General features: G+C 49.8%; 1 protein-coding gene across 1 annotated transcript in view; it reads left to right on the top strand.

Annotated features, from left to right (window-relative positions):
* The window catches only part of MACO1 (macoilin 1), a 63,234-nt gene extending 61,531 nt beyond the window's left edge, over positions 1-1,703 (top strand). The window contains exon 11 of the mRNA XM_032361633.1: positions 1,411-1,703. Within this exon, the coding sequence (XP_032217524.1) occupies positions 1,411-1,613 (203 nt within the window). The 3' untranslated portion in view covers positions 1,614-1,703. The remainder of the gene's footprint in view (positions 1-1,410) is intronic.
* The last annotated feature ends 13,094 nt before the right edge of the window (positions 1,704-14,797 follow it).

The raw sequence follows: 14,797 nt of genomic DNA, 5'->3' as shown, positions 1-14,797 counted from the left end.
CCCCGAGTAGACCAGGGAACTTCAAAGTGTGATGGAAATTACATGGGCTTTGGAATACGGGTGCGGGATTTAAATCTTGCTCTGCCTCTTAATAACTGACTCTTGGCAAGATATGGAACTTGCAGAGCCTCAGCTTTCTACTGGGCTGGGCACTAGGGATCTAGCGGGGAGTAAAGATGTAAACACAGTTCCCGCCCTCATGGAGCTCATGGGCCACCAGAGAGATGATGGACGCCAGTCATCCCCACGTGAATAGTTACAAGACACGGAAGAAGGCCGTAGGAGTAAAGATTCTGGAGCAAGACTGCGTAGACCTGGGTCCTGGCTCTGTCATTCAGCCTCTCTCTGCCTCAGTTTCCTCATCCGTAAAACACATGAAGATGATGATGATAAATCCCATGTCGTAGGGTCATTGTGCTAAATAAATGAGTCTAAGTACTTAGAATGGTGCGTTAGCCGCTGTACTTATTACCTTATTTTAGAAGAAAGTGACAAAAAGGCGAGTGTAGGGTGTGTTGAGAATCTAGGAATTGGGGGGCAGGGTCAGGTCTGATTTAGAAGGGAGGGTCAGGGAAAGCCTTGTGAGGAAGTGGAAACCTCAGAGTGAACACAGTGCAGGAAAAGCATGGAAAGGGAAGTGGTCCAAGGCAGGCAAGGGTTGGTGGGATTTAGAAGCTAAGCCAGGTGAGCGAGGGTGGGATGTGCTGCCGTGTTGTGAGAGCATCCAGCCAGGGGCAGAGCGGGCCAGCAGGCTGAGGGGCACGAGGCCAAGAGGGAGGGGCGAGCACGCTGAGTCACATAGGAGCCCCCCGGGGGCAGCTGCTGCAGAGCTCTGTGTGTCTGCCTGTATCTGCCGCAGAGCCCTTGGGGGTGGAGGTGCGGGGACTGACACTGCAGCCTCAGTTGTCCTGTGTGCCTGGCGCTGACACCCAGAGATCCGCCTCCCAGGAAAACAGTCCAGCTCAAGAGGTGCGGCCTTAGTGTAAAACCCGCAGCGCCTCTGGCTGCCATGGCCACCGCCATGTTCAGAACGTGGCTCCTAAAGTGATCTCTTTGCTTGTTGCACCTACACAGAGTCCCCTTCCAGAAACCTGCAAAACCATGGCCCACAGGCCAGATGTGGCCTGCTGCCTGTCCTTGCACCACGTGTGGCCTAAGAATGTTCTTTATATTTCTCCAGGCTTAAAAAAAAAAAAAAGAAAGAAGAAAGAAAAGAAAATGACAAAGACAGTCTGTGGCTCACTTTGCCTTAAATATTTACTATTTGGCCCTTAAGAGAAAAGCTCCTACTCTTACAGACTGTCAAAGCCAGTCAGAGTTGGAGCGAAATGCACTTGGGATGGGCCCGAGACAAGGGCACTGTGTTAGGCGCCCTCCTTTCTCACTAATGGTGGGTCTTTGATCTTCCAGGACAAATTCTTCAGAAAGACCAGGAAATCAAGGACCTTAAACAGAAGATAGCTGAAGTCATGGCCGTCATGCCCAGCATAACATACAGTGCCGCCACCAGCCCCCTGAGCCCCGTTTCCCCTCACTACTCTTCCAAATTTGTGGAGACCAGCCCCTCTGGACTCGATCCCAATGCCTCTGTTTACCAGCCCCTGAAGAAATGAAGACCAGCTGTGGGTTTTGCCCAACCATTTGGTTACCAGAAGGCATCACAAAGGAGCATCTCTGGCAGTCAAGATAAAAAAAAAAAAAAAGTTTATATTGTATTTTGTGGGACTGTATATGTTGTCGTTTTTAAAAAGGGGGGGAAGATAACATCCGAGTCTGATTAGAACTGCCCATCAGTTTTTCTTGTAAATTTTTAGAAGACCTCACAGAACTTTGCAGTTTATTTTTCTCGGCCAATACATTAAAACCACTCTTGGATTTCAAATAGCCAATTTTGCCTTTTATGTATTCTTACAGTTTCCTCTTGAAGAAGAAAAAAAAAAAAAGCAAGGTTTTTGCTTCTCCATCCTTCCTTTTGGTTTTGTTCTTAAATAAGCAAGCAAAACCTGCATTTTGGATTCACATGGGATGCTAATGAAACCGTTTCCTTTCTAGAGTGGAAGGGTTAATAACCTCACACGGCTTTGATTTTATAGCTGCATTCCAGAAGATGATTCTTGATATTACAGAAAACAAAAGCTGATTCCCCCTCCAAGGACCAAACAAATTCCGGGAGTGTCGTTTAAGCCGAGGGGAGTGAGGCCATGAGACTAGCTATGAGCGTGTCCCCGGGGTTGTGTCTGAAACGTTCCTATTCCCCTCGGGTGTTCAGTCCTAGAAAACTGCTAGCAGTGCCTTGGGAAAAGACATTTCAAGAGGAAACTTGACGATTTTAAACTATTTGCCCCCTTTACCATCATCTGTCTTCTGTGTCGAGCTCACTGCGGATCCTGCTGGAAACTGGCAGGTAGCGGGGGCTCATGACCTCTGCCGCTCCAGCCCATGTCCTTTCAGAGAAAGCACCATGGTGTTCTGGACTCGTCTCGAGGCCAACACCTTGGGACAGGGAGCCGGGCGGTGTTTGTGTGCCAGAGACTGCAAGGACAGCGAACAAAAAGCTGCCGTTCTAGGTTTGGGTTGTTTTTTAAAAAAAAAAAATTTCATTTCATTTAACTGTGCTTTCCTCTCTTCATCATCTTGTGTTTGATGATTTAAAAGAAACTTGACTATTCCTCAGCTCTTGTGCCAAGGAGTTCTTTTATGTTTTTTGTTTTTTTTAAGAGTTTAAACTCAAAACTCTGCACAAAGATCTCAGTTTCAAGTGTATATTAGACACTTGTAGAAAAGTGTTTTGGCAACTTTTGGAAGTGTTTAAGAACCAGGGGGGGCGGGGGGAGGGGCTGGGAGAGGGAGGGACAAAGCAAAATTGTATTGGGAAACTGAGGAAAATTTAAGAAACCAAATAGATGGGTTTGCTTCCTTGCCATGGATTCTGGAAGGACATAGGTCTTCTCAAATTTCCTGTTAATTGGCATGTGTCATATTTAAAGCAGATTAAGTAGGACAAGCGAGTCAGCAGAATAGAAGTATTAAAAAGAATCATCCTTTTAATCACAGATCTTATTTTGGGGTTAAAAAAAACTTCTAGCTTTAGCCAGGTGTGCATGTTGCTGCCATTTTGCATTTTTGAATCATCTTGTGTAATTGTCGCCATGGAAGTGTTACTCAGAATTGTCATAGTTTTGGGTTTTTTTTCATCTTTGTGCAAAAACATGGAAAATTGTCCCTGACTTTGTGTTGAGGTTCCCCCCGTTTTGCTGCCTTTTGGGACACTATTTCGTTAAACATGTGGTCTTGGCTGCATTCTTTTTTTTTTTTTTTCCCCCTGTGGGGTTCAAAAGAATAAACATTTTCTTACAGATAAAACTAGTTTCCTGCCTTTTTAAACTTCGCAGGAGGGACGACAAGGTAGATTGTTCTGAATGGGCCCTCAGTGGTCACTCTTGCTCTCTCCTCATCTCGGCGCCCTGTCGGGGGCAGCGGCCCATGCGGGGGCAGAAACAGGATGTGGGAAGAATCCATGCACGGTCTCAAGTTGGTTTTAGTTCTGGTCCAGCTTAAGACATACACATTCTCATTCTCTCTCCCTCATGCTCTCCCCTCCCCTCCCCTCCCCTCCCCTCCCCTCCCCTCCCCTCCCCTCCCCTCCCCTCCCCTCCCCTCCCCTCCCTCCGTCCTTCTCTCCTCCCAGCCGGCACCCCCCACCCCTGGAATTTCTTTCTCCCTCACATATGGTTTGAACCACACGGCCAACTTGTTTTCTGGTACAACCCTCCTTTCCTGAAAAAAAAGCAAGTTAGGGGTGGGGTTGGAAGGTAGTTGGCAAGAAAATCTTTTGAGAGCAAATTTCCTTCCCATTTTCCAGAATCTTTGGGGCCACTTGGTAACCAGTAGCCTGTTGGGTTTCCTATCTGCTCTGGATCCTGAACTGACCTCCGAGATAGCCGCTTCTAAGTCCTCCTGTGTTTCTAGAGGCTTTGTCTGTTTTCATCTTCTGAGAAGCCAGCTGCCTCTCTTGGTCCCTGCTTTCCTCTCTTGGCCATTGTTACAATTGATCTTGGCTCCGGTTTTGGAAAATTCTGCTCTTGGCACCTCACCCTCCGTCCCTGTTGCTGGATGGCCTTCCTGAGTCTCAGCCACTTCAGCTCTTGCAGACACACCACACTTAATGCCATGAGCAGGGCTCCCCACCCCCACTCCCACCCCAGGGAAGCACCTTGGCTTGGCTTTTGCCTTCACCTTCCCCGGAGGAATGGAGGGACGTGTCTGCCTACAGCATTCTCACTGGCACGTTCTTTTCCCCCAAGAAAATCTCTAGTTGTTTTCTTTGTTGTTTTAGGCCCATGGCGAAGGGGTTCCACTTCTTAGTACACTGTAATTGGTGACTTGCCTTAAAGCCGTGTTTGCCATTCTGTATGGTTAAATGTTTACAGAAGGAGCCGGCTGGGTGTGTTTTCACCAGCTGAATAACCTCTCTTTATTGACAGTCCCCCAGCTTGACAAGGAAATAGCTGTCGTGTGTCCATTCTCTGTGATAATCTTTCCTATAAAGTGGAAACAAACAATTCTTCCTGGCTCCGGGCCTGAAGGAAGGGACTAGTCCTCTCCTAACCATCCCAACTCGCCCTGCTCACCTGGCTCTGTTCAGGGGCCCATGCCAGCCACCCGGGACTGCCGAATGTTCTCAAGGCTGCTGTCTGATGGCTTCTTGGCCAACTCATATCGCACTAGAGGGAGCCAAAGCAGGAGACCTGAAGCCTACCCAGAAGCCAATTCAGTGAAGCCCATCTTGGGAAGTGTGGTCAGGTGGCTTGGGCTGTGGCGGCTAGGCCCAGCCGGTTAAGTGCCTGGCCTTGTTTCTCTCAGTGCCTACCCCTCTGAGCTGGCTTCCTTGCTCTAAGGGCTCCAGGCTGCTCCGAAGCCTGGTGGCTTAGCCAAGCCCTCTAAACACAGATGGGAGTCTACTCCCAGCTTCGAAGGTACCAGCTCCGTGACCTCCCTTAACCTCTCTGGTTGGGTGTGGTGCCCTCACCTTTAAGGAGCATAGTTCCTTGCTGCCCTGCCTCCTGGAAGGAGTTGCTGTGGGAACTAGGTGACACATAAGAGTGTTCTGCAAACTATCCAGGGCCTCCCAGCTGCAAGTCCAGAACTGTAGCAAGGAGTCATGGCTGGGCAGGGAGCAGGCTGAATTCCTATTCCTGGGGCTAGTTCCCTCCCCCACAACCTGACTCCCTGGAGAGCTCTCCCCAGCAGCGCCCCCAATCTGAATCTGCATTTTAGCAAGATCCCCAGAGGATTCCAGTTGCTTTGCAGTGTTTATGGGCTAGAAGCCCCATCCTGAGCTGACTTCCCCAACCTGAAGATTAAACACTGTCCCTCCCTCTCTTCTGGATTAGGAAAAACCAACACTTGGGCTTTGAAAAATCAGAGCTAAGAGTTTGGAAGATGAGGGCAAGCTGGAGACGAAGAGCCCTAGGCTTTACCCATTTTGCTGATTTTGTGTATTATTCCCCCTCCCTCATGGGCGTGTGAGCTTTGTGAGAGTAGGGGTGTCTGTATACTTACTTGCTGGAACCCTGGAAACCAGGACAGTGACTGCTACGTAGTTAAGTGCTCAGGAAACCTTTACCGAGGGAACAGGTGAATAGGTTAGACATGTAATCTGAACGACTATGTCTTAACAGAGCGCCTCTCGAGCAGTACTGTTAGAATGACGGCGTACACAGAACTGTTTCTCGAAGGAGACAGGAAAATTTGAAGTGGCATATTTTCATGACATCTTCCATCTGCCGGTCTCTGGTTTCTGCCAAAACTTTGTTTTCTTGTCAGATTTTTCTCTACAAACGCCTGCCTGACTTCGCCAGGTGCAGAGATTTCCTAAACAGCTGGATGCGCGGAGAACACTCGCTTCTCTGTCAGGGAAACCTCGCCGCAGGGAACCTGCTGGGCCCGTCTATCCATCCATCCATCACCCAGCTGGAGTCTCAGACTTGACTTCCCCAAGTGCTGGCCCCAGTGCCTCTTGAGTCAGTGTGGGGATTTTTCATTTTGACAGTAATCGAATTGTAAAGCATTTCCTCCAGGAAGGTTAAATGAATGTCTCGAAGATCTCTTCCCATCTGACTACAGAGGCCACCCTTCTCTTCTTGCCTCTGTTCTTCCTTGGGCTTACTCTGTTCCTGCTTCATTCCTGTCTCAGGGCTTGCTTTTCACTCCTCTGCCTTTGCCCGAGGTTCAAATCTTACATCCCCTCAGGATGGGCATCATAGGGTTCTGGAATCACACTGCCAGTGTAGCTCTGACCTCTGTCCTAAGAATCCCAGGCTTAGCTTCACACAAGGCGCTGTGGCCTTTAAGCCCCACCCGAGAAACCCAAGAAGGGTTTGTTTTGCCTGGAGACAGCCCAGCCTACCCGTCTTTCCTGCCTCTGCAGCGCCAGGCGCGCTTTTGGGTTGAGAGGGAGGCCAGACAGCGTGCCAGTGACCTTTATGAGATGTGTCTGGCCTCCCTGTTCTCCTATGCGATTGCAATACGCTATCTGGGACCAGGCCTGTACTTACTTAGAACAATGGTTCTCAAACTTCAGGATTCATGAGAACCACTGGAATGGCTTGTTAAAACCTAAATTGCCGGGTCCCACCCCAGTGTTCTGATTCAAGAAGTCTAGGATGACACCCGGGAAAGTGTGTTTCTTACAGGTTTCCCACTGAGGCTGGATCCTGGGACCCCACTCTGGGAACCACTGCCCTGCGGCCCAGCCCTGCCTGAAGCCATCCCCTCCAGCTGCCACCAGAGGGCACCTGCGGCCTTGGCCAGGGGTCTTCTCAGTCCTCCAGTGGCCGTGCAGCTGGGCCGCAGAGGCTCTCCCCTAAAGATTTCTTTCTAATTGTAATCTTTGTTGTTATGGATCAAGAAGGGAAAGTGTTGATCCAAAACACAAGGTAGACTCTCAAAATCGGTCTCTGACAATATCAAAGGTCTGACGAATAAGCCTTTTGAAGGTGTCGAATCTCCCAGTTTTCGAGAAATGGAACTCTGTACCCCTAAGAGGGGACCCTTCTCAGCACACGCATGAGGGGCATGCTTTCAGAACACCCTGAAATTGTTCCATACTCAGAATCCAAGGGACAGTTAAGATTATAGGTGATTTTCATTTTCTTCTTCATGCTTTATATTCTGAATTTTCTGTAATAAATTAAATACTACTTTTATAATAAAAAGCAATACTTGTTTTAAAAACATATTTTAAATGTAAGGAAAACCCAAAAAACAACTCAAAAAAGCCAACAACAGCCCAAAGGGGATCTTGGGTGAGTAGCTTAAGGTAAAGAGAAACCCCAAATGGGACATGTCCCCCTCTCCTCATGGTTGGTTCTGCCCAGGTGTCTGCTGGGGGCAGGGCGGGGGTGTGGAACCCAGTAGGCCACGTGCTCAGGGGGGGGTCCAGCTGGGACCAAGGGATGATGACCTGTGAGGGCTCTGTCCTCTCTGTAGATCCCCTGATGCCCAAGCTTGTGCCCTGACACCCAGACCAAGCATAGCCCCGAGTCCCAGCTTGTACCCTGACACCCAGACCAAGCACAGCCCCGAGTCCCAGTCAGTGCTGCTGTGTTCTCAGACTCCGGGCCTTCCCCGGGGCCGAGCAGATGGGAGCAGACCAGAGATGTTAAAACTTAAGAGACTTTATGGACCAGACGTTCCTATGCAGTGGTTTGCAGATACATTTGGTTGGGCCTGCATAGAATTGAAGAAGTTTGAGCTAACACTTAAAAATTGGGAGTACTATCCAGATTTGTTTTGTTTTGTTTTCTGATGAAATATTGGTAGATCTGAACTCCTAGGGCTGGTGTCCCTCTCCATGCTCTGCGGAGCTTGGGGGAAGTAGGCCTCAGGTCTCAACCCTGGTTATTCATTATAGTCACTTGGGGAGCTCTTTAAAAAATGCCCATCTCCAGGCCTGGCCCCCAAGGAGCCTGAATTAATGGGGCTGGGGAGCAACAGCTTTGTCGTTGTGGTTGTTGTTGTTTAACTCCCAAGAGATGTCTAACCCAGCCAAGGTTAAGAAACTAGGAACTGGAGGGTAATAAGTGGAAGCTTCTGTCCTGGCTGGGATCTGGGGCCTCACAGAGCACCCGCGGACCAGGACTTAAGGCATTGGGCTGGCCAGGTTGAGAGGTGAGGGGAGGGGGGGTCTGTCTTCACACCTTCCCTGTGGAGACCCTTGTCAGCTCTCTTCCTCCTTGTGACCCCTGGGCTTCCCTGCAGGCTCTTGTCCTGATTCCCCTCGCCAACCACATTGATCCCACTGAACTTTACCAACTTAAATTGTTGGCCCTCAGGTTTCCAAGAAAAAAATCCTGCTAGCATCATTTCAAGTTTGTTATTATGTGTTCTTTTCTTATCTGAGGTATTTTATATTGCGAATCATACGAACAGATTGTGGCCGGCGTAAATCCGAAAGGGGACTGAGTGGAAAGGGAGGCGAGCACATACGGGGTTGTCTCGAAGCTGAGAAGGCAGCTGGGAAAGAGAGCCGGCTGCCAGCTTGGGCCCTCGGAGGCAGAAGCTGCTCAGCGGGCCGGGGCCCTGGCCCTGGGGTGAATGAGTCCATGACCCAGTCTGTCTTGAGCAAGAGTCAGGAGACCGCGGAAGACTTGTATCATTGTTCCCAGTGATCCACTCCGTCCCCACTGAGAGAATGATCCATCCACCCTCCCGGGTGTCCGAATTGGCTCATGGAATGTGAGTGGACATCACACGGGCCCGATCTGAGCAGAAGTTTTAAATGCGCCTGAGTGGTTCAGGTTAGCTTCTCGTTCTTTCTGCCAGTACAGTATTTCCCAGACACGGGCCATGCCTGGCTGAGAGGTGAGCAGGGTCGAAGCCAACCTTCGTGCCTACGAGCCAAAAACAAAACAAAACAAAAAAAGGGGTATGCGGGTGGCTCGGTCGGTTAAGCGGCTGACTTCTGATTTCAGCTCAGGTCATGATCTTGGGGTCCGGGGATTGAGCCCCTTATCAGGCTTCATCCTTTGTGGATTATCTGCTTGAGATTCTCTCCCTCTCCCTTTGCCCCTCCTCTTGCTCATGCTGGTGCTCTCTCTCTTTCTTTCAAATAAATCTTAAAGCAAACAAACAAACAAAACCCTGAGATTTGGAGGCTGTGACCAGAGCAGCTGCTGACCAATCCAGAGAAAGAGTCCAAGCTTGGGTTCTAGGCCCTCCCCTTGGGCCAAGCCCCGGGATGGAGAGCAAGAGCCTGGGGAAAGATGTGCTGCTGGGCCCTCAGCTCCCCGCGGAGACGGAGCTTGTGACCACCGCAGGCTGCACAAGAAACAGGTTGGTACCGAGGAGATACCAAGCGAGCTGCGGGGCTCAAGCCAAAGCCCGAGGCAGCAAGTCCTAGCCTGCTTTCTGCCCTGGTCCCTTTGATGCCTTCCTCTCCTGTGAGCTCCATCTGTGAAGGGTCCCCCGCCCCAAGCAAAAGTAACCACATGTATTAATTCGTTACTCCCAGTATTGTGTTAGCTCAGAATGCCGCTGCCCAGAGCAGTTCGAGGGGAGCCCAAAAGCAGGAGAAATCAATCCCTCCGGGCATCCGGGCAGCCTTTCTGCCAGAGCTGGCTTCGGGAACGCATGCAGCGGCTTCTGGGCCTCTGGATATCTGGGGCCCGGGTACTACCAGCAACCTAAACCGCTCCCTCTGCGGACAGCGTGTCCCTCCAGCTGCTGCCACGGGAAGCCACAGATGTCTCAAACACTGCAGGACCCGCAGGGGCATTTCAGGCACCACGCAGGCTGGCACAGCGGTTGCGGGCAGCCCTCTTTGGGGAGGCCCTGTGGGTGAGGCTGCTCTGCCCACTGATCAGCCCTGACTTTGAATTAACTGAATTCCTTATGAGAACTGAGGGTTTGATGTGACCCCCAACACCTCCAAGATGCTTTCTGCTGAAAAGTGGGGGCCATGTCCCCTAAACTCTCTGTGCCTCACTCTCCTTGTCTGTCAAATGGAGTGAAGACAAAGGCTCCCAGGTTACAAGGTTGGTGGGGGAGTGTGGAGGGCCCGCCCCTGCCAGACGCCACGCTAGGTAGCCCTTGACCTCCCCACTGATGCAGGAGGAACATTCAAGAAGTGGGTTGGGGAGGTGGCTGCAAGGATGACAGCAGCCATGTGTGTTAAGTAACCATGTGCGCATGTGCAGTGCCAGCATTCACCCTGCCTCGCCCCGGGGGATCTCCCCACCCTGGCTTCCAGAGCTTTCCCTTCTGTTTCCTTGCTGACGACTCCCACATTCATAATCTGCCACTTAGACCTCCCTCCGCAGCTCCAGACTTGTATTTCCAGATGCCTGTTGACATCTCTGGGATGTCTCATGGCACCTCTGACTCAGTCTGTTTAAACTGAGCTCCTAACTTGACCCAAATCTGTCTCCCTCCATCCTTCCAGTGGCTCAGGCTGTCCTGGGATCCCCCTTGACTCCTCTCTTTCTCTCACACCCCACATCTGACATCCAGTCAGTTCTACATCCTACAAAATATTTCCAGGACCCAACCCATTCTTGCCTCCTCCACCCACCATCTTTTCCAACCTGGATTTCTGCAGGAACCACCTCACTGGTCTTTCTGCTTCAACTTCTGCCCCCGCATGGTCCACTTTGAACAGAGCAGCTGGAAGGATGCTGTTGGAACACAAGTCCAAAGATGTCAGAGCCCACTAGTGGTTCTATAGCCACCTTGGAGCAAAGGATAGAGTCCTTCGAATGTCCCACCAGCCTGCACACAACTCATCCCCCACCTAACTGTCTGACCTCCTTACCTTCCACTCTCCCTTAAGCAATGCCTCCTTGCTAATCCCACCAGGCACACTCCTGCCTCAGGACCTTTGCACTTGCTGCTCCCCCCTTTTTAAAAGATTTTTATTTATTTATTTGACAGAGAGATCACAAGTAGGCAGAGAGGCAGGCAGAGAGAGAGGGGGAAACAGGCTCCCTGCTGAGCAGAGAGCCTGATGTGGGGCTTGATCCCAGGACCCTGAGATCATGACCTGAGCTGAAGCAAAGGCTTAACACAATGAGCCACCCAGGCATCCCATGCTGACCCCCTTTTTGACCAATGTTTTATTTTGGGATAGTTTTAGAAGTACAGAAAAACTCATAGTACAGAAGTTCTTGTATACTCCCCATGTAGTTTCCCTATCATTAACATCTTACATTAATACAGTACGTGAGTTATAAATAATGAGCCAGTATTGATACATTATTATTAACCAAGTCTGTACTTAATTCAGATTTCCTTAGTTTTTACCCAATGTCCCTTTTCTGTTCCAGGATCCCAACCAGCATATCACATTACATTTAGTCGTTATGTCTCTTTGGACTCCTCTTGCCTGCAACAGTTCTATTTTTTTTTCTTTCTAGAATATTCTAGACTTATTTTCTTACCTCCTTCTTATCTTTACTCAAATATGACCTTCTAAGAGCCTGTCCCTGACCAGCTAACCAATAGTTTCTGTCTTCTCTGCTTTATTCTTCCCAGTATTTATTGTTATCTATCATATTTAAATTTTTAAACTGATTTTGTGGTTCGTCCCTCCTGACAGAAATGCCAGTTCCAGGAAGGCAGGGATTTTTGTCTGCTTTGTTTACTGCTGTATCCCTCGGGCTCCGTATCATGCTTGGCACATAGTAGGTGCTCAATAAATGTTTGCTGGTCATCCAAAGAATGAGCACTAGAATCTGACTAGGAGCCTCCTGATTCTCTTTCATCCTGACTCTGCACGTCCTCCCAACAAGTAGAGAAAATCTCTCTGAGAGACTCCCTTGAGCCAGGCCCCACATCCATATCTGCTTATTTACTCCCACAACAATCTGGGGATGCTGGTCCTCATGGACAAGGAAAGGCTTGAGGAAAGCCCTGAGGCTCAGGAAGGCAGGATCACACAGGCAAGAAGTGGAGAAGTGTTTGGCCCCCAATTTCCCAGGCTCCCTGAGCACCCTTCCTGCAGTCAGAGCGAGGGTCTTGTGCACAGATTTGCAGAGGGGCTGTGACTCAGCCCTCTCAGAACACCAAGCACATGCAAGGATGGGTCTAGGGTGCAAGGTGCCTTCCTGGGCCTCGCCTCCGCTGGACCTTCCCCACAGCCCTGAGCAGGTGAGCACACTGAGGCCAGGTCTGAGCTCGAGCACCCACAGCCAACAAGAGGAGGAGCAGGCAGGGGAGGCTGCTTTCTCTGACCCGGAGGGGCTGGAGGGAGGTGGGGATCTGTCTGCAAGTTCTTAGCTTCCAGCAACAGGAGCGAGTGGCAGGTGTGGCCACCTCCCGGCATCTACCTGCCTTCTCCCACCCAGACCCTGCCTTTTGTTTAGGGAGTTTGCCTCTCTCACCCTCTTCACTGCACCCAGGCCTGGAATGAACACCTGCCCACTTCCGGGGGCGGAGTCATCTACCAATGGCATCCTTCAGTCCTCCCTGATTGGTTCAGGGATGGAATTGCAACTCAACCAGGGCCAAAGGTAGGCAAAGAAACATTACCCATCTCCTGCGAAAGAGCGCTTGCTCTCTCTCCCATCCAACCTGCCACTGGTTGGGTGGGAGATTCAAGATGGCAGGAGCCAATTTTGGTGGGCATCCCACAGGTTGCATACCAGGCATTGGGTGAAGAGCCTCATGCTAGGGCTGGCCAGGGTAAAGAGGGAACATAGGGCAGTGCTTTCCTGGTGCTCACTGACCACAGGGCCTAGCATGGACCAGGGATCCCATAGACATCCAGCATCTAGCTGCAGCAAAACTTTCCTAAATAAATGGATGGATGGATGGATGGATGGATGGATGGGTGGATGATGGTTGCTCTCATCTCTCCATGCCAAATGTCTCTAAGCCCTAGTTCCCTAATGTATAAGTGTAATACTAGTATCTACCTCCTAGAATTATTGTGGAAACTAAATGAATTAACACATATCTGGCACATAGTAGATACATAACAGATATCAGTTATCATCAACATCATCATCATCATCATCATCATTTCCCCTCTGGGGCTTCAGTTTCCTCATCTGTGAAATGGGAATTCCTTTATTCATTCAACAAATTGCTGGTCATTATCCATGTGCCAGGTATTACGGTTAAGATCTGGGGCAAGTACAGAGATGCATGGGCCACAGTCTCTGCCTGGAGGAATTCACCTTCTGATGTGGCAGGGAGTCAGGAGTTAAAACCTAGGGGTGCCTGGGTGGCTCAGTGGGTTAAGCCTCTGCCTTTGGCTCAGGTCATGATCTCAGGGTCCTGGGATCAAGCCCCGCATCGGGCTCTCTACTCAGCAGGGAGTCTGCTTCCTCCCTTTCTCTCTACCTGCCTCTCTCCACTTGTGATCTCTGTCAAATAAATAAATAAAATCTTAAAAAAAAAAAAAAAAAGGTTAAAACCCAGTGGGAGGAGAGCCGCGGTGTATGGAAAGTCTGCTGTACAGATGTGGGGTGACCTGGGCTTTGGTAAGCAGCTACCTCTGGAGTTGGGCTAATTGAAGTGAGGGATGAAGCTGACTCCACTTCCTCTGATCTTTCCATTATGTTGAGTTGGCATAAAAACATTAGCAATGGGCTGTAGTTGTTGACCCAAGTCAGGCAGATGTTTTAGAGTTAGGTAGATAGATAAAAATTAAAGGTCAAGGAAGAAAGAACGGACTTATATTCAGATGTTTTCTTCATAAAATATCTTCATTTAAAAAAATTATTTGACAAAATGTATAAATCTAATTCTTTAGACTTTTATCTTTTTTGAAAAATGACTGAAATTTTTATTTTAATGGACGTCAATGTTGTGAGCAGCCAAGTTACACCGCCACCTGGTGGCAGCATACTAAAGTCCCAGGTTTGTTCACAATGAACAAAACACTGCAAGCTCAATTTTTGACCCTGACTGGAGATATCAAAGCCATTCCCTACACTCCTCTTCCCCGTTTCCTTTTGCTATAACACAATCTCCAGAGCTGAAGCTCCTAAGCTCCCAGGTTTTTGCCTGGGCTGTGCCTGCTCCATTTTCCCAGCAAAGAAGTCGACCTTCTCCTCCCTGTATCCTGCTCTTCATCAGCCCTGGGCAACCTCAAGCCCACCCATATTCCCTTCCATTCTCTATCCGTGCTAACACCTCCCCAAGCCCTCAGCCCCGCCCCCAAGGGGAATGTGGGAACAGAGAATCCAGCCCAAGGGTAATGGTTAGGAGTTCAGATGCTACAGACTGACGTGCGTTCAAATTCCTGCTGACCGCGTGCTGCTTGTGGGTCTGTGGACCTCTCTAAGGTCTCTCTGAGCCTCAGTTTCCTCATCAGAGAAAAGGGATGGAATCTGGATTCAAGAGACTTCTTATTCTTTCTACTCTATGTCTGTCTTTCTTTCTTTTTTTTAAGATTATAATTATTTATTTGACAGAGAGAGAGAGATCACAAGTAGGCAGAGAGGCAGGCAGAGAGAGGGGGGAAGCAGGCTCCCTGCTGAGCAGAGAGCCCCATGCAGGGCTTGATCCCAGGACCCTGGGATCATGACCTGAGCTGAAGGCAGAGACTTAACCCACTGAGCCACCCAGGTGCCGCTACTCTATGTCTTTCCACTTCTCATCAGGAGCTGGAGTGAGCAGAGACCAAGAAATGAAGGGGAGGAGCGGGTGGAGAGGAGCACGGAGGCAGAATGCCCCCGCATTGCCCTTCCCCCGCTTGGGGTCCCTCTCCAGAATTGGCCAAGCCCTCATTGCCCGGAGCTCCCTCCCAGGCTCCTCTCCCATTGTAGTCCAACCGCTTGCTCCTCCAGCC

Source organism: Mustela erminea, chromosome 10 (assembly GCF_009829155.1).
Source record: "Mustela erminea isolate mMusErm1 chromosome 10, mMusErm1.Pri, whole genome shotgun sequence".
NCBI classification, from domain to species: domain Eukaryota; kingdom Metazoa; phylum Chordata; class Mammalia; order Carnivora; family Mustelidae; genus Mustela; species Mustela erminea.
This window is presented reverse-complemented; position numbering and strand designations above follow the sequence as displayed.